The 19,007-nt window shown below is 38.8% G+C and overlaps 1 protein-coding gene across 3 annotated transcripts; it reads right to left on the reverse strand.

Moving 5' to 3' along the window:
- Positions 1-247: 247 nt before the first annotated feature.
- VDAC3 (voltage dependent anion channel 3) lies at positions 248-12,900 on the reverse strand. Of its 3 annotated transcripts, none has more exons than XM_023630404.2 (9): positions 12,540-12,900; positions 10,348-10,416; positions 9,494-9,543; positions 6,410-6,562; positions 5,515-5,567; positions 3,810-4,037; positions 2,155-2,305; positions 1,256-1,313; positions 248-776 (listed from the first exon to the last, which is right to left on the reverse strand). In XM_023630404.2, the coding sequence occupies exons 2-9, from the start codon at positions 10,412-10,414 to the stop codon at positions 685-687; spliced, it is 852 nt and encodes a 283-aa protein (XP_023486172.1). In that variant the 5' UTR covers positions 10,415-10,416; positions 12,540-12,900; the 3' UTR covers positions 248-684.
- Between the last annotated feature and the right edge of the window lie 6,107 nt (positions 12,901-19,007).

Below are 19,007 nucleotides of genomic sequence, written 5' to 3' on the forward strand. Positions count from 1 at the left end.
TCGCACTGCAACAGGAAGCAAGTACCCTGACACGTGTGCTTCTGCCCAGCATGACCAAACCCACTGTCACTACTTGGCCTGACCGCAGAGGAGCAGGGAGAGAGGTGAACAAGAGTGGAGGGACAGGCAACAGCACGCAGATTTCAGACATCCCACTTTAGAAACAAACCCCACCTGTGAGTGTTTTTCAAAACAAAATCAATCACGCGAATATAAGAAAGCCACCAGCAGCAAGTCAGATAAGCAATTATGTTCCAAATGTGATGGGTTTATTTTATTTTACTCTGATGCAAAACCAAAAATTCCACTATAGCACAGAGACCGATATATTAAAAGGTCATGAAAAAGTGGTGTGGGACATGCAGGACGTGATGTACAAACTGGAGGATTGGGTCATTTCCTTTATAACATGACACTACATTGTCGCTGAGGAACACATTTAAAAATAACACTGCGGAACTGAACTGAAACGTGGCACGAACGTGACAACTTCCAAGCATGCCTTCAAGCACCTCCCATACGACGGACCTGCGATCTCTAGACTTCAGGGTGGGGAGGATTATAATTCTTTGGAAGAATAAAAAGTTCACACTTGAAATTTCACAGAAGAATTTTAAGGCCAAAACATAGTGGGTTCATTTCTCTTCACCTCCAGATCAATCTGATACTTTACTCAAAACCACATTAAGCTTCTAGTTCAAATCCCAACCCAACCTTGTGACCTCCTGCATTGAAGTTCTTTCCATCGATTAAAGCTGACAGGGTCAGTTTGACTCCTACGAAGAAGAAAACACCACAATCATTTGTATCACGTATTACAACCAGATCTGAATTTTCTAGAAGCGATATATGGAGTTAATGGCATGGATTACAGCTAGGTGCAGGAGTTACAAGCATACTAACTCAACACAGAGTTATATCTAATCATCTAATCTGTAATGAGTAAAGTATAATCATGGCAAACTTTATTTAGAGTTCAGGGTTAAAATAATGAGTGATCAACCAAACTCACAAGCCAGGGTGAGCTAGGTAGAAACAAATAAATAAAAATAAATATTAAAAATACATAATAAATATTTTTAATAAGAAATAAATAAAAAAAATATTTTTAAGCAAAAGTTCTTCATCTGTTTCTTTGTATGAACCAAATGTTATAAAATGTTTTGAATCAACCTACAGTGATGGTAGGTTCTTTTGTAAGTGATTTTCATTACTCCTCTGTCATAACCCCATTGTTATTAATTCCTTTACTTACCTGGTCGAAGGGTCTGAGTATAACCCAGTCCAATCAGGCTGGCATTGTTTACTTTAGCCTAAGATTAGGAGATGAAACAGAAACAGTTAGAAAACAATCAATTTTGTAACCTGTAAGTCCAATACAACCACCATTTCAGGCACCATATTTCCAAAGCTAAAGCACCTTAGGGCCAATTTAGAGTTATTGAAACTGAAAATTTAATTAATAAACAGATAAATCTTTTAAGAAGTTAATACGACTGGTGGGGACAACAGGGACCTTGAGAATGCAAGCTTAAAAATGCCTCAAATTTTTTTAAAACACTGTGCAGCCAAACATCCCCATGTACTGAATTCTGAGATGACAGTTTACAACTTCTAATGGTGCTTAGAGCATGAACTCTGATGAGAGACAGACCTCGGTCCAAATCTTGGCACTCCACTTATTGTGTGACCTTGGGCAAGTTACCTGACCTCTCCAAGCCTCGGGTCCCTCATCTGTAAAATGGGGATGAGGATACTATTCACCACGTGGAGTAGTTGTGAGGATTAAAGGAGATCATACATGTAAAGCCCTTAGCACAGTACCTGAAACTTAACAGCTCCATTAGTGTTATTATTAATAAGAATTACTAATAGCAACCAGAATAGCACTCAAATCCCGTGAATTTACAAATAGGAAAATTTTGAGGCCAAAGAGATAAAATGATTTGAAACGGTCAGACAACAGCCAAATCCAGGAGGAAGTAGGACTAGAACCCACGTTTCGTGACTTCAGGTGTGTTACTCTTCCTCACCACACAATGACTAGCTAATTCAAGTTAATAAAGAACACACAAACTACAACGATATCACAGCATCCGTTCACAGCTTAGACGACGCCCCAGGAGCAGACCCAATCTGGCAGCACAGTCTTACAGAGAGAGAAGTTCTGCAATCCAGCTTGTATTTAGCAGCAATGCCAAAACGGGTGTTGTTACTGCCAGCCGTCCAAGCGAGGTTTATTGACGTCTCAATCTTCTCGTTAACCTTCTGGTAGATAGACCCTCCAAATTCAGTGCCATCGTTCCTATTTTCACGGTATAAGAAAAAGTCATAAATATCTAGTTTGTACCACCATCATGATATGGAAACACATTCTAAGACCATCTAAACAAGGATTTCATTTTGGAGCTCTAGATTTCAGCCGACTTCTTGCATAATGACTACCAAACACAACAAAGAACTCAATCCAGTTATGTAATTTTTAACCCCTAAGTGAAATGTAGTTCACACCTGATTCGTTTACTTGGCTCCTCCACAGATGTACATTTCTTAGACATAACTCAATTACGCACGAAGGCAGACACCTCAGGTAAATATGATCTATAAGATCTCTTTGAGATGTTCACAGAATTTAGAAACTTAGAAGTAGAGTTCAATGAAGATTCTGGCAAAAAATATATATAGCAGTACAAGTACGGTCATGCGCCATACAACCATGTCTCGGTCAATGATAGACTGCACACACCACAGTGGTCCCATAAGATTAGTACCATATGGCCTAGGCGTGTAGTAGGCTATACCATGTAGGTTTGTTAAGTACACTCTGATGTTTGCACAACGACGAAATCGCCTAGCAACTCATGTCTCAGAACACACCCCGTCGTTAAGCAATACATAACTGTACAGGAATAACGGCAATTCTGGATTTCATTAGAAACACAATCCTAGAGTTAGAAAGCACCCTCCCTACAATACCTAGGGTGCACTGCTCTAGAGAATTACCTAAATTATTGCTTCAAAGCATCCCAGAAGTTAGTCCCTGAGTTTTCATGATTTTCCTAATAGTGTTTCATCAATTTTAATGCCACTGTCTGTACCACTGCTTGACTTTATTTTAGTCCCCATAAGTGAATTAGAATGCCTAATGGAGAGCAATCTGCAACACTTCAAAAAACAGACAGCTCATCCTTTGCTTTTTCTTCCTGGTATAGTAGCAGTGCCCAGTGCACCAAGACATAAAAGACAATTTAAAAGTTCAAATTCATTTAACCAAACAGCGTGCAGCCTACTGAATTGAACCCAGGATGGCTTTGAGGACTTCTGCTACATCTGAATGCAACAGGGGTGGCTGGGTTCTGACCAAGGGTACCTGAAAACCTCCACAGAATTACTTCGGATGCTCCAGGATGTTGGACCTATTAGGTACTTGTTCTTCAAGATTCAAAGAGACCTGCTTCCACATAATGCCAAGCTGTGTAGGGCACCAGAGTTAGCTGGAACATCTCCAAAGGATCCCTTATATCAGGAGGTGACCCATGCCCTGTGCTCTCTCCACATTCTAGAGCTTCCTCAAGTTTGGGGTACAGGTTGAGAGGCCAGTAACTACCAGCAGCACAGCACAATGCACCAAGTGCACTAACATCTGGCAATGTTCTACTGACTATGAAAACAGCACAGCGAGGGTGGATGTCCACCAAGGCATATGAAACGCAAGGACCATCACTTCTAACCTTCTCAACTGCTAATGGCTGCCATCTTTTTGGGTGACTGCACTGGCACTAAAGGAGTAATGAATTATAAACACTCACACATGAGTGTGCAGCTGGAAGTCTGCAGCCTTGTAACCCAGGGCAAAATTATTCTGTGACAGTTTGGATTTGGCTGTGTCAAAACTCATCTGATAGCCAGCAAGCCAACCTTCAAAGGCTAACACAGCCCAGCCATAGATGGTTGGTCCAGAAAAATCTATATCAACATTACTGCCAAGACTGAAACAATCCCGTTTATAGGAGGCCTTCAATTTCCCACTCTTCTTTCTGTAAAAAACAAAAACAACCCAATGAAAACAACATACGTTTCTATTACTGTCCAAAATATTTAGCATAAGATCATCTCTCTTCCGTAATGTAAATATTACTTTGGTAGATGGCATATATATAGTAAAAATGTTTCAAATGACTTAGCTCTGCAAATATAATTTTGTTAGGATTAAAAATATATATACTATTTTGACCTAATCCTCACTATAAGTTCAAATGATACGGTATTTCGTGATTAATTTCATGAAGCCATGAACAAAAGTATAAAAAGGAATAAGGTATTTCAGTACCAAATTAATAATCTGAATATGTATGTAGACATACAAGCAGCTAAATTTCTTTAAATGTTTCTAAGTGTCCAAATGCTACAAAAGTTAACACTCCACACGCTTCATGTCTAAATTATTAACCTATCAGTGGAGAGAAGTGTCCTTGTTTTTTTTCAAGGGTTCAGCCCTTTGGTAAGCATATTTATTTCCCTGAGGGTCACTGTTTTCTCCTTGGACAATGCTAGATGGATGGAAGTACACATTTTTGAAGGAAGATACTGAAAATATGAAATTAGTTCTTTTTTTTTTAAAGATTGGCACCTGAGCTAACAACTGTTGCCAATCTTTTTTTTTCCTCCTTCTTCTCCTCCCCAAAGCCCCCCAGTACATAGTTGTATATCCTAGTTGTGAGTACCTCTGGTTGTGCCATGTGGGACACCACCTCAGCATGGCCTGATGAGTGGTGCCAAGTCTGTACCCAGGATCTGAACTAATGAAACCCCAGGCCACCGAAGTGAAGCACACGAACTTAACCACTCGGCCACGGGGCCAGCCGCTGAAGTTAGTTCTTAATAAACCTTACCCCATTCCAATCAGGCCTCTTATAAGAATATTTCTCCTGAAGATAACTAAAGTGTGTGGCAAGAAGGACACACCTGTTGCCACTCGGCCTTTACCTAGCACCTCTGTCCTTTAGACAGCACTGGCCCACATTAGCCAGAGGGGAAACACCACAATCCCCATTTTTTAGATAAAGAAACTGAGGTGGAGAAGTTGGGGGATTTATAAAGGCTAAGAAAGCAAGTCGGTAGCAGAACTACTGGTTACAGGTTCCACAGCCAGGAGATTACACTGTTTTCTTAAGAAAGTAACTTCTCAGCAAAATACCGCATCCATGAATCTCTAGAGTAGCTTAAGAAATGTCTAGTCTCGAGCTCATCTAGCTCCTAAACTTTTTCTACTAGATGCCTCTTTGGACTAGATTTATATTTCTGTTCATCTGTTCAATTTTCAAATCAAAATCTGACCCTGCCTCAAGAGAGTCTTGCTTTCTCTTTACTGCATACACAAGGTCTCTAGGATTCCTAACAGCAACCTCCTAAGCTCTTCCTGCATTGAAACTTCTCATTGCAACTCCCGATTCTAAACCTCTCTATCCCAAAGGGCTACAAAGACATTTCAAAAAATGGGGTTTGGATAATTACCCTGTGTTCGGTACAAATATGGTATCAAGAGTCAGTTTCAACCCTTCAGCCAACTGAAAAATAAAGATTTAAAATTAACCATTTTTAATTTTCAATTCTTCTTTTGACTCAAGAAAACAATTCTAAAGTTTTCTCTAACTTCCTAACAAGAAAAGCAAGACATGAAAGAAAGTCAAATATTAAATTATTTAATGAATTACCTCTTTATCCTTCCCTGTCCCCTTGCCCCTCTCCCCGCACTGCCAGGCTTTATCATGATTCTCTCACCAGAGTTTAAAATGTGTAGGTCAAATCCTATTACAGCCAATAACATAAATTACAAAACAAAAACAACAAAATTCCAACACAACAAAATAATCTTGATACTCTCCTGAAATCACTGTAATGAGATAACCTGACATTTAATGAGCCAACCTGAGTAATTTATTCAGCTACACATATATATTTTCCAAATATGGTAATATGCATATAGACATACCTCAAAAAATAGTGCCATGTACATAGCAGGCACTTGACAAATATCCGCTGATAATTTTCTCTCTTTGAAAACATTATAGATTTTAGAAACATTTTTCTGTGGAGCCAATTTTGCAATGGTTACAAAACAAAATTAAACTAAATCATTGCAAACAGTGTGGTCTACCCAAGAGAGACTCAGCTATATAACAGAATAAGGACAAAAGGCCAGAACAAAGATGTGATATGATAATTATGTACTCACAAACGAAGCCTTACTTCCTAGAAACATAAGACATACCAAAGAAGGCCATGTGCAGAGAAAATATATGACTACTAGATAGGTCGTAAGATCTCGTTCAGATTATATTTGGGTTTGTTCATCATTTTATCTGCAAGATAAATTAACCTACAAATAACTTCTGATGCTTTCTCTTACCTTATTCTCCCAAGAGATTTCTGTTCCAAGAGTATTGTCTGTGTTCCATTTCTGGGTGAAGGTAAGTCCATAGTTACAGATCTTATATTTGGTCTCTAGGTTGCCTGATGCTTTCCCTGTGTCAGTGTAAGCATGACCAGAAGTAGAAAATTCCTGATAAGCAAGAAAAAATAATTACTTTAAAATCAAATAGAAAATATTTGTTTCAAAAAGTAGTAGTCAATAAATCAGAAACCAATACAATTTACTTTTACCACGGCCCTACTCTACAGCAACTTATTTCCTGCTTTCCTTCTTTCTTTCTAATCTCTAAATACTCTCACCAGTTTTAGATCTTTCCATTACTCCACCTCTTTTATTGATATTTCCTATTTCATATACTCTCTTATTAAATGGGAATCTTAAATTCCTTTCTTTAAAAGAGAAATATCTTTACTGAAAATAAACGCCTTTACTAAAAAGACAAAATATTGAATTTCGAACATTTTGCTCTCATGACCTGAAAAAGATTATCCATTCTCTATCATATCTTTCAGACTATCAGTTAATTTTAAAGTCCTTAAAAATCCCAAGACACCAGGAAGCACCCCCCCTCCCCTTTAATAGGGTCAGAAATTTATCGCATTTAGAATTTTTTAAATTTTTATTGCAGTAGAATACACTTAAGATAAAATTTACTTTTTTTTTTTTTTGAGGAAGATTAGCCCTGAGCTAACATCTGCTGTGAATCCTCCTCTTTTTGCTGAGGAAGACTGGCCCTGAGCTAACATCCGTGCCCATCTTCCTCCACTTTATATGTGTGATGCCTACCACAGCATGGCTTGCCAAGCAGTGCCATGTCTGCACCCAGGATCCGAACCAGCGAACCCTAGGCTGCTGAAGCAGAATGTGCAAACTTAACCGCTGCACCACCAAGCCGGCCCCAAAAATTTACCATTAAAAATTTAAAAAGTGTGGAGTTCAGTGGCATTAAGTACATTCACATTGTTATGAAAACTTTATTGCTTTTGTCCACAAAGCAATCTGTAAAACTTTCAGCATAAACAATTTCAGTATTTGAAAGTATCTACCCATATTTCACAACAAAATGAAATAATTTCTCTCTTTCTCCCTTCTCCCCCATCTACCTTTTAAAGTGCTTTCTATTAAGTAGTTACAATGAATGCCTAAAAATATATCCTTCTCCCTTCTTAGGTGTCCTTTCAGTCATATGACAATATGCAATTAGAAACAGATCTCCTTCTAGGGAGAAGCAAACAGTCAACACCTGTCACTGACAATCTATGAACTGTCAAGAAAAACACATTCTGATTGGCCCTGTGTTTAAAGAACATTTCTGAAATACTGCCAGCAGTGATGGAATGCGGCCAATCCTGCGCAGCTCTGGCTCACTGTCTGCAACATGAATCCTCCTTTACCAAATACCCGGTTCATAACTCTAGTTCTACAGGCTGATGAAACAACTGGGAAACTATGATCTGTTTATCAACACCACACAGAAAGCGTTCCAACAGAATCTCATGCTGCACAGTTAGGGCAAGGCCTTAGTAAACAATGATAAAGTGCTAGTCATGTTTAACAGCTCACACACATTATTTAATGTGACCATTGCTTTTTTTGTAGTAGATCCAACCATCCACCGTTTTATGTTTTACGTTTACCTTTCACAAACTTGAAACTATAGCAAATATAAACCTTAATTTTGGAGTTAGGAAAACTTTATGCACAAAATTAAGGTAAAAGAATATTTAGTCCATATTTCTTGTTTTCATCATCATTTCTTAGTCTGAAGCTCTGTCAAAAGTCTAAAATGCCAGAAGTATAAATCTCCAAAAGAGGCTAGAGTTTTTCTAAGTTGAAAATTTAGAATTGGCGCACAATTGCTTCAGTTTTTGTCTAATTTCATAATTAGATCTAATAGTGCAAAATATATTTATAACATGCATGTAACATCTATTGCTCTAAATTAAATGCTAGTAAGCAAGAAAATAATCATTAAAATGTTACTGTTAAATAGATAGCATATGATAAAAATATAGATACAATCTAAGAAATTTGGAGCAATGGATAAAATTTACCCTAAATCAATACCAGAGATCAAAAGCAGCCATAAAAACAGGCACACAAATATGCTGTTTTTCTTACCATCTGAATGAGTATTTCCACATCACAGCAGCATGAAAGGGAGATAAAATTTTTAGATGATGATTTTTGCAACACAAACCTAACTTGAACAAATTTTGAAACCCTACTCAAAATGAGTGTAATTTTCCTATTTTAACAGAACCGTTTAACAATATGTCCATCCTAGTAGGGTAGCTGCATATGTATTTGTTTACTACGAGAAAACTCAGAGAAAGAATGAGAGTGACAAAGCAGGATTATACAGAGTATGAGACATGCCTCCAGCTCTTCCATTAAATGCATATATCCAGAAATAAAATTTGCACTGGTGTGAACATGTAAATACCAAAAAAAGATGCAGCCAATGAGGACAAATCAGAGAACGAGGTGAATGTAAAGTTAACCTACTCGCTGAGATTTACTGAATAAAAGCTCTGGTTAATGATGCTTTGAAAATATACCCATATATCCTTTACTATATTCCTAACTTCCAGTAAAAAAGACTTTATGAACATCAATAAAAACTGTAGACTAAGCTACATGCATTTTATTTCTACATTTGTTTCAACTAATCATGAAGGGACAGAGACTAAAATTGTTTTGTAAAAGGGCAATAAAACTTACATGAACCCATTATAATGGAAGCAAAGTTTTTAGCGCCCATATACGTTTTCATGAAAGTATAAATATGACATGGGTGAAGAAAATATATATATATGTTTTACATCTTCTGAGAGTAAGACTCATGACAAACACAAAGGCCCTCCAAACTTCAATCTGTTTGTCCCCGGGCCTCCGTGGCTCAATGAGGATGCACCCTGAAATCTGAGAGCAGGACAAGGCTGTGGGGAGGACAATGAATTGCCAAGAGTACGCTGTTTCATATAACTAAACAATGATTTCTAAACAACTGCCTTTATTAATTATGCTACATCTATTAAAAATATATTACGTACTTACCACTCCACTACATGACTTGGTTTTCAGATCTATTTTGACCATGCCAAACCCTAGACACACAAAAACATAGTAATGTACAAAATGTGACATTCACTCCAGTTTTTGCAACTTAGAAATCATGAAAATAGTTCATAGTACCTTCCATATGGAAAATACACAGTATTTTCATTAGGTGAGAATTTCATGAGAAACTGAATTATAACAAAATAAGAATAATTTTTAAGCCCCTCAAAATAATAAAGACATATTTTAAAAATATAAGTTAAAGAACAAATGAAAGGGATACATACTATTATAAGCACCAAAATTAAGAGAAAATATTATACTGATATAAATACAAGCTTATACAATTAACATTACTAGTTAATAAGAAAAAATCAATGTGTACAGCTCAAGAAATTAAAAATTTAAAGATTAAATTTTAAATACCAAAAAACAAATGTCTATTTGGGATCAAAGAATATATATTCCTCCAAAGAAGTCAAAAGTTGTATCCTCACTGTCATGAAAACGGTGCCATTATTTGGAAGAGGAAAAATGTACCCCCACTTTAACTGTCCCCAGGACTAGCCAGAGGAGGCATAAATATTATAGATTTATTTATATTACTTCATCTTACAGATAATATGAAATATGCATATGTATGTATATATGTAGATAAACAGCTTTCAATGCTTGCAAAGCACTCAACCTCTAAAGAGTGACGTCTAATAACGTGTTAATAGTTATCCCCTTAAATCTTGTGAAGGAGATTAATATTGACAACCTCATTTTACTAGTATAGTATCTTGCATATAGTAGGCATTGAATACTAACCCTTACCCCAAACTGGATATTTCCAATAGCACACTTACCATATCCTTTGTTGAAGACATCCTTAGCAGCCTTTCCTAGGTCACAGTAAGTCGGTGTGTTACACATATCTTATAAAGAAAAATGGAGAATAAGGAATAAAAAGAACCATTTAGCATTTATTCACCCACAGTCCTACCTTTTAGTCGTGTGAGAAGAGGTATACAGTTTTCTCTTCCTTTGCAACGTTAATGCTTATACCCTAATGCACGCAAAATTAGGAGAGGGCATTCTGCTCCTTTAAAAAGAGCTTTCTAGAACACTGGAGAATAAAAGAATTTTTTCATGAGATTCACAGAGGTCATCTTTCTGATTTCATTTCAAAGAAAAGAAATTTCTCTCAGGCTGAAGATGCTTTGTTAAATGGGACTTTTTACTTAATTTATTCATCCTGAACATACCCTCTCTCAAAGCTCTTCTCAAAGTGCTATGATCTTCCCCATTAACCAGAAATAGGACAGATTCTACCTGCAGTAATCTGCTTACAAAAACTGGCGTACACTTGAAGGTTAGAGCCTTCAAAAACGCCAGATGCCTTGACTCTTCATCTTCGATACTTAGAATGCATCCAGAGTTTCTACTGCCAATATGACCCTCATATCAAAATTCTCAGAAGCTCTATCAACACTGCTGAACATACCATTCCTTTGCCGTCTTTGTATAATGGGAAACCCTTTCCAGCAGCAGCCTCAAAAGCCACGTCTACCAATTACAGAACCACGTCCAGCAACCCCATTAGCCCGGTTACTATACCAGAAAAATCCAGAGCACCAACCAGCCCTTGCAATTACTATGCCTGAACCATCTACACAGTCAAACTAATATTTATTTGTATTTAGCCTGGCTCTTAATCTGGCCTTCTGCTAAGTTTCTGCCTATACCATTATACCTGAACATAACATACACTTATGATGCACTTCTTAATCGTGAATTCATTTAAAATTTGCTCCTTAACCTAAATCTGTCAAATATGACAGACATTATGATATGTTAAGAGGACAGAGTATAGTGTAACTATACATAAAAGTTAAGAAGAAAGAATAAGGTAAAGATGAATCGGGATAAATGCACTGACTCATACCATAACTAATCTTTGTTCTAAGCCACAGGGTTTCATAGTTCACTTCCAGAGCAATTATTTTACAATTCAATCCCTTGTAGTCAAATGACCAAATCTAGACTTTTTACACATTGCCAATTGCAATTTCATATTACTCTTTATAATCACAAGTGACACTGGTAGCTGTCGAAATTTTGCCAGAAGTCTATAATTCGGGGAGGTAAGTATGGAAAAACTGGCACTATATATTCAAATAGAAATGTTAAGCCTTTACAGTCTGGTTTTTCATCTACTGACAAGAAAAAGACACACTTACATGTTGACAAAAATCCATCTAGGGACTAATCACAATCTCTTAGCATTTTGTTTATTTTTCAAAAGCACCGCCAGTTTGCACAAGTCGTGTGGCTGGCTTAGTTTGCTAACTCATCTCAATTCCGCCTAGTTCAAGCTTACTTTTTCAGGCCCAAGACTCTGATGGGTAATGCACTGATGGTATGATCAAGCAAAATCGAGAAGACACAGAGCCACCCTGTTACTCGGGAGCAAAGCTATCATCACATCTATCTTCTAGCCCTATAAAATGCACTTGTTGTTTGTAGACATGCACAACGTACTCAGGTTGCATTAGACGCGGGGGGGGCGGTGGGCAGGGGGCGTTAAACCATTACTAACCATTACTCTAAACCACTACTAACTTGAAGGTCAGTAAAGAGGCCCTTTTGTTCCTCGTTTCGTCTTTCTGAGTTGCACAGACAGCATCCTCCCTTCGGCGGTAAGGGGTGGAAGAGCTCCCCTGATGCTGGACAACTCCAGAGAGGAAGCTGGGGGCGCGGCGCGGGTTTGGGGTTCGAGGATCCAACTTCCCTAGAAACCAACCTCCCTTTGGCCTGCCGCCTGGAAAGAGCCCTGCGGGCGCAGCGGGCGGAGGGAAGGGCGCGGCGCCGCGCCTCCATCACCTGAGGGGCCCGGGGAGCAAGATCCCCTCTGCCCTGTGCGGCCCGGCGCGCCCGCGCCCCGTCAGGCTGCTCTCCCTCCCAGCCCTCCGTCAGGCACGCGTCCGTCGGCCCCCACTCGGCGGCGGCCCCCTGGCCGGGCCCGGCCCAGCCCGCCGCCGACCTCAGCTCTCCTCACCTCCAGCCAGGGAGCCCTCTCCGCTCCGCCAGGGCAACGCTGAAGGTCTTCTTCAAACCACCGCCGTCCGCGCCTGCGCGGCCTCGCTGCCCCCGCCGCGCCTGCGCGCCCCTGCCTGCCCCCCGCGCCGCGATTGCGCCGTCGTGTCGCGCCGGGGTCGCGCGCCGCGGCTCTGAGCGCGGAGGAGAACAGCTGGGGCGAAGCCACGCCACCAACTGTCTGGCTCCGTGCGCGCGCGCGTGCGCGGGAGGACACAGCGCGCAGGTGGCTGGGCGGGGGTTGATGTGCGGCGGATCGGCCTGGGGTACCGCACCTTTGTCCCCGAAAGGGCTCGCTCTCGCGAGAACGCCCGGAGGTTACTAGTTACTGCTGCCATGGGAGGGGCCACGGGGAGGCGGACGGGGACGACGTGGGATTCTTCTACTGATGGATGGATGCCATGGCCTGGCCTTTCAGACCCGGACCGGTTCATTCTCTGCCTCGCAGTTCTTTATGAGAATTTCCCCTTTGACTGACTAAAAATCAAGAATGTGACCCCTAGGTCATCTCATCTTAAGGATGAGAAAACCTAGGTCCTGAGGGGGTAAGTGACGTGACTTACTCAAGATCACGCGGTGGATCATAATTCAAAGGGAGAGAGGAGATGGAGGAGGGAAAGCTGTTCGTTAGAGGAAAATACCAACTAATAAATGGAGAAGAAATTATAGAACTAGAAAATCACCATTTTTGAACGACCAATAATTGATTCAGGTAAAAATTATCAATAAGTGCTGAACGGTTGAGGATATTCATAGTTCCAAAGCATCACCCCACAGATGACTTACTAAAGAGAAAAGGGCACCGTCACATCAAAGAAATCACCCTGAACCAAGTGATGAAACTTAAAGTCGCCAGGGGTGGGACAGACTAACATCGTGTGCTCCCTTATGTGATGCGCAGAGGACACAAAGATAATATTCTTGCCAAAGGTGTGGGATTTGTCTCTATTCATGAGGAAACGATCAGACAAATCCACATTGAGAGGCATTCTGCAGAACAACCACCTGGTCTCTTCTAAAATGGAAATTTCATGAAAGAGTCAGAAAAAGGCTAGTGAATTGTTCTAGATTGAAGGAGACAAAAAAAAGATACGACACTAAGAGCACTGTGATCCTAAATTGGACCCTGGATCAAAAAACAAAACCCAGCTCTTGAGGAACATTATTGAGACATTTGAGAAAATTTGAATGCAGACTATATTAGTATTCCAACAATGTAAAATTTTCTGAGGGTGATGATTATGTCTTGGTTATGCAGAAACGGCCTTGTCTTTAGGATATACGTGCTAAAGTGTTTAGGAATTCAATAGCATGTGTCTGCAACTAACTCTCAAATGGTAAAGAAAAAGAAAAAACCAAATGTACAAAATGTTAACAATTGGTGGATCTGGGTGGAGGATATGAGGGTGTTCATTGCACTATTCTTGAAACTTTCCTGTAAGTTTTAAATTTTTCAAAATAAAAAGTTGGGGAGAGAAAACCTGCACAAAATCTTTGATGTTCAGTCTACAACACCAGGTTCCTACTGGAATCAGTAGGCAGACATCATTATTGGCCTGCTGTGTGTAAGGCACTTCAGGCTAATAAGAGATAAGTAAGTTAAATGTTCCCAAAGGACTCATAATGTAGGACTTGGACAAATACCTGCCAAATGAGGCAAATGTAATTTCACAAGGCAAATGATAAATTTCATAAGCAAAGCAGTATAACAGTAGGCCAAATAAAATGAGCTTTGGAGTCAAAAGAGGCTGAGTTTGCATCTCAGATCTGCCAACTCTGTGGTCTTAAGCAAGTGTCAATGAAAATAATCCATAACCAATCTATAAATGAAAATTTGGGGTGAGTTTATTCTGAGCAAATGTGAGGACCATATAGCCCAGGGCCTTCCTTCCCCAAGGAACAAAGGGCACCAAAGAAGTGGAGTGTACACAGTGGTTATATACCCTCAAACAGCAGGTTTCACATACGATTGGAATGTCCCTTTTACAATAGTCACGAGACTGCTCTGTCAGCACAGCGATTGATGGACACAGCAGGCAGTAGGTCTGCTGTCTCAGTGGACACAGCAGGGTAGCAGGTCTGTTGTCTCAAGCCGGGTGGTCATAGGTGACCACAGCCATCAGCTCCTAGCCTAGGAAGAGATGGTTATCCTTAAGGAGATGCCAGTGTTGGGGAAGTTGCATGTTTGTCTTAAGGGCATTTGTTCTTGTCTTTGAGACATAGGAAATGCTTAAAGCAGATATAAAACGCATGCTCAAAGGCCACATCAAGCCCTTTTGGAAAAACAAAGGCCAAATTAGGTTTGTACCATACGGCTTCCTCATGTACTCCAATATATCCTATTGCTTGCCATTTTTATTTGTCATTTTCCCACTTTTGATATATAATCTTTCAATAGAAAGCATTGATGATCAGAATATTGTCCCTCGGTGCCAGGGTGGTTGCTGCCTGCCCTGGGTCCCTCAAGTCCCTCGGCACCAGGCTTTTATCTCATTTATTTGCCCAGTTGTCCACATTAGCGGGAAATAGTCAGACAAGCATAGAGGTATATACATTAGCAGAGGAAGCATTTCATAGGTTATATAATTTTCAATTAATTTTAGATTGTTGCACAAACATTGTACATGTGCTTTTCTGTGACTCCTTATGTTTGCATTGTTCACAATTATGGAACAAGTACAGTAGCAATGACAACAGTTCAAGATATTTGAAAACATTAGTTTGAAATGAGTTCTTAGGCATAGTCCTTATCAGAAAAGGAAATTTGTCCAGGGTTAAAAGATTGATCAACCGTCTTGAGTCACTGAGCAAGCATTACTCTAGTTTGCATGCCAATCTTACAACACTGAGTAAAGAAAACAACAATTAGTTTGAATATTATGACTAGTACAGGAATTCCAAGAAGTAATAGAAATAGGAATTGCCATCTGGAACAAAAAAGGGAACAAATGCTGAAAGGGAGCCAACCAAAGAAATCAAACTGGGTGTAGGATTCTTTAAGGCATTCACCTGTTTCTTCAGGTGCTTTAGCAGAGATGAGACACTGGAAGATTCATCACATATAAAAGCACAGCATTCAGTCTGAGTGATTGCATATGTACCCCCTTGGGATGCTGTAAGAATATCTAAAGCCATTCTATTTTGAAGGATCGCCTTTTTCATTAAAGATATTTCAGTATTTAATATGGGTATTTCCGCTTGAATATCATTAAGGGCTGGTTGAGTAAATTTAGTCAGGGCTCCCATATGTGATAATGACATCTTTTAGCCCCAAAGAAGGAGCAAATATAGCTGCTTGGTGGCCATACCAGTGGAAGAGTGAATGAACCCATCTGGCCTGAAAGAGAGGGAGACTGGCAACAGGTGTTGGCTCAGTGTGACTCCTTCCCTGCTTTTAAAGGAAACTCAGGGTGCAGTGTTTTAGCCATCCAGGCAGTAGCCAAGGCCAGAAATTTGTTCCACATAACGATTGAGTTCCATTAGGAGTCACTCGATAAATTCCTGGCCTTCAAGACCAGTCTGTTCCAAGTCAATTTTTTTTAAGTAAGATAGCATTTTGAAAGCTTAAATGGAGCAATTATAAAATAGGCATACAGTTTAAGCATAACAAAGGTTTAAATGAGGAGATATAAGGTCAGGAATACAGGCCTGGTCCGGAGTCTTGGGACAGCTGTCTACAGCAGATGCCGTCTTCTCATCCTGGTGTGGTCCTTTCCAATGGGCTGCAAAGAGTCTTTTATTTGATGTCTCTTCTGGTAAATAAATTCCCCAGGTTACAGTCCATGATCCTTAAGGTCTGGGAGCTCTCTGTAAAACAATCAGCTACCAACCTTTCATTCTTTTAAGTATCTCAATGAGACCCTGACAATAATATAATATATCCCTTAGGCAAAGTTGGTTCATACATTTCTTCATCTAATTGCATGGGCTGTCCTATTATTATTTCAAAGGGAGACAGCTGATGTTTACCAAAAGGTGTAGACCTAAGATTAAGGAGCACTAGCAGAAGAGCTTTTGGCCACGAGAGAGTAAATACTTCTGAAAGCTTTGCCAATTCAGTTTTGATTGTGCCATTAGCTCTTTCCACCAATCCTGAGGATCGGGGATGGTAAACACAGTGGAAATGCTGCATCATTGGCCAAATATTACAAATAGATTTAATGATTCGTCCAGTAAAAGAGTCCCCCAGTCACTGTGTGACTTGGTAGGAATTTCTCTAAGAGGAATTATCATTTTCAATAATAATTTGCCTAAAAGCCCTCACTCTTCTTCAAGGAAAGGCCTCAACCCAGTGACCCAGTGTGAGAACATATAGATCATTACAAGATATATTTATATCCTTGAGATGGTGGCATTTGGACGAAGTCCACTGTCATAGCTTTAAGGGTCCCTTAGGAAGGGAAAGCGGCCTTGTGACCCATGATGTGGTTTCTTTGGATTATACTTTGGGCATATAGCACAACAAGTAGAGGATATCAGTCCCTGTGCGAGAAAGTTTCCAAAACTATCATTTTCCCCCTTTTGTTGTCACCTTTATATATATATATATATATATATGTGTGTATATATATATATATATACATATATATATGCATATTATATATTATATATATGTTGATATTTTTCTTCTGTGGCAATTTTTTGAGCCTATAAAAGGAAATCTTTTACTGGGTTAGTAGAGTTAATAGTAGCAGGCATTCCTGAGGCTGGACAGTGTATCCAGATTGATAATATCCTTGCTTATCATTTAAGTAAGACCCATCTGTAAACAAATTAAATAATAGGATGTAGTCATGGTCTTCTCCCCTTGTGATGTTGGAAGCAATGTAGCAGTGTTAAAATAGTGGATAATATTTACCCACACAATATAACCTAAGAAGGTTTGTCATCATTTACTTGATGATGCTTCCTGTGCAGTTTGGCATTCCAAACAACCCTAATTAGTAATTAGTATTCCTCCTTTTATAGGAAGAGAGAACAAATTTCTCTGAGAAGTACCAAGGGCGCTCTGAAAATTCTTAAAGAATGTCAAATAAAGACTTCATTTAGGATATGAATTATGGGGAGCTTGTCAAAAATATCAAAAGATTTAAAAACACTTATTTAAACAAGACTAAGGGGTTGCTGATCTTGTCATCATGAAACAAAGGTCACTGAAACAATGCTTTGTAAAAATATTTAACCAAAGTGACAACAGAAACAGTCAAAAACCTTAATAGAGAGACCTCCGTCTTTTTGAACACAGGAAATTATCTTAACAAAACACAGATCTTCTGTCCCTGAGGTAAACTTACTCAAAACAAAAACCTTTTATAACCTCTTTTCCAAGAGCAGACTAAGAGTTTAAGAAAATTATCCTTTTAAGAGAGAAAGCCAAATTCTAATTTTTATACAAGCTTACTTTTTATATTAAACCTTATTTACTGGAATTTATTTTAATCTTAACCAACTTGACCATGCATAAAACTCGTCAGGGTTTTACCTCCGCCAACCTTCTGTCATTTTCTTTTACATCAGAATTTGTCTCATGCCTTTCCCTTTTTTCCCTCTTAGTACTTTAGGACAAAGTTGTCTTTCCTAACCAACCAAACAAAAATATTTCCATTCTTTATACCTTCCTTACTGAAAAATTACATCTTGCTTTCTTTGAATACAAATATGTTTTCCTTATTAATTTCTAGTAGCTTTAATGGTATATTAGAATTTTTAACCCTTATAAACCATAATTTTTAGTGAAAATTAAGAAGTAAGCAATTATAAACTATCTTTTACATTAGCATTCTGTGCCTTGGCAAATTTATAAATACCTTTTATAATTTCTAAAAACATGTTACTTCATAGTACAATCTTAATAAAACACAAGACACATTTACTAATACACTTAAACACCTTTTAGTTTTTTCTGTAATAAAAAGCCAAAAGTAGGGAAACCTATATTTCTATTTCTAAGATAGAGTCCAATACTCTGTCTTATTTGGAGATGATCTAGATATTTAATGAATCTTTATCATTTAAATTAACCTAGCAAAACGTCAGTTTCAAGTTACCAAAGAGACTTTGGAAGTTTTTAAGTGCATACACCATAACATTTAATTATTGTTAAAAGTTTGCCCAACATTCATCTCTTTCACATCTGCTTAGTTACTTGTTCCCAATAATCATATAGGTTGCCTTCAAGGCTTCATGAGACATTGGACAAAATTAGCCATCCTTGTAAGTTATTATTTGTGTTAACCAGTTTTGTAAGAGATAACATCAGCTTGTCTGACCAATGATCATAGAGCAAGCTCACATGCCTGCATCATAGCCAATGCTGACAGCTTTGAGGACATGCCTGTTTTAATCAAACCAAAAAACTTAAACAAGCTTTCATTTACCAAAGATTATTTCATCTCACATTAACTTGAAAGACATTTGGGTTAGTTACATT

The sequence above is a fragment of the Equus caballus genome, chromosome 27 (assembly GCF_041296265.1).
Source record: "Equus caballus isolate H_3958 breed thoroughbred chromosome 27, TB-T2T, whole genome shotgun sequence".
Taxonomy (NCBI): domain Eukaryota; kingdom Metazoa; phylum Chordata; class Mammalia; order Perissodactyla; family Equidae; genus Equus; species Equus caballus.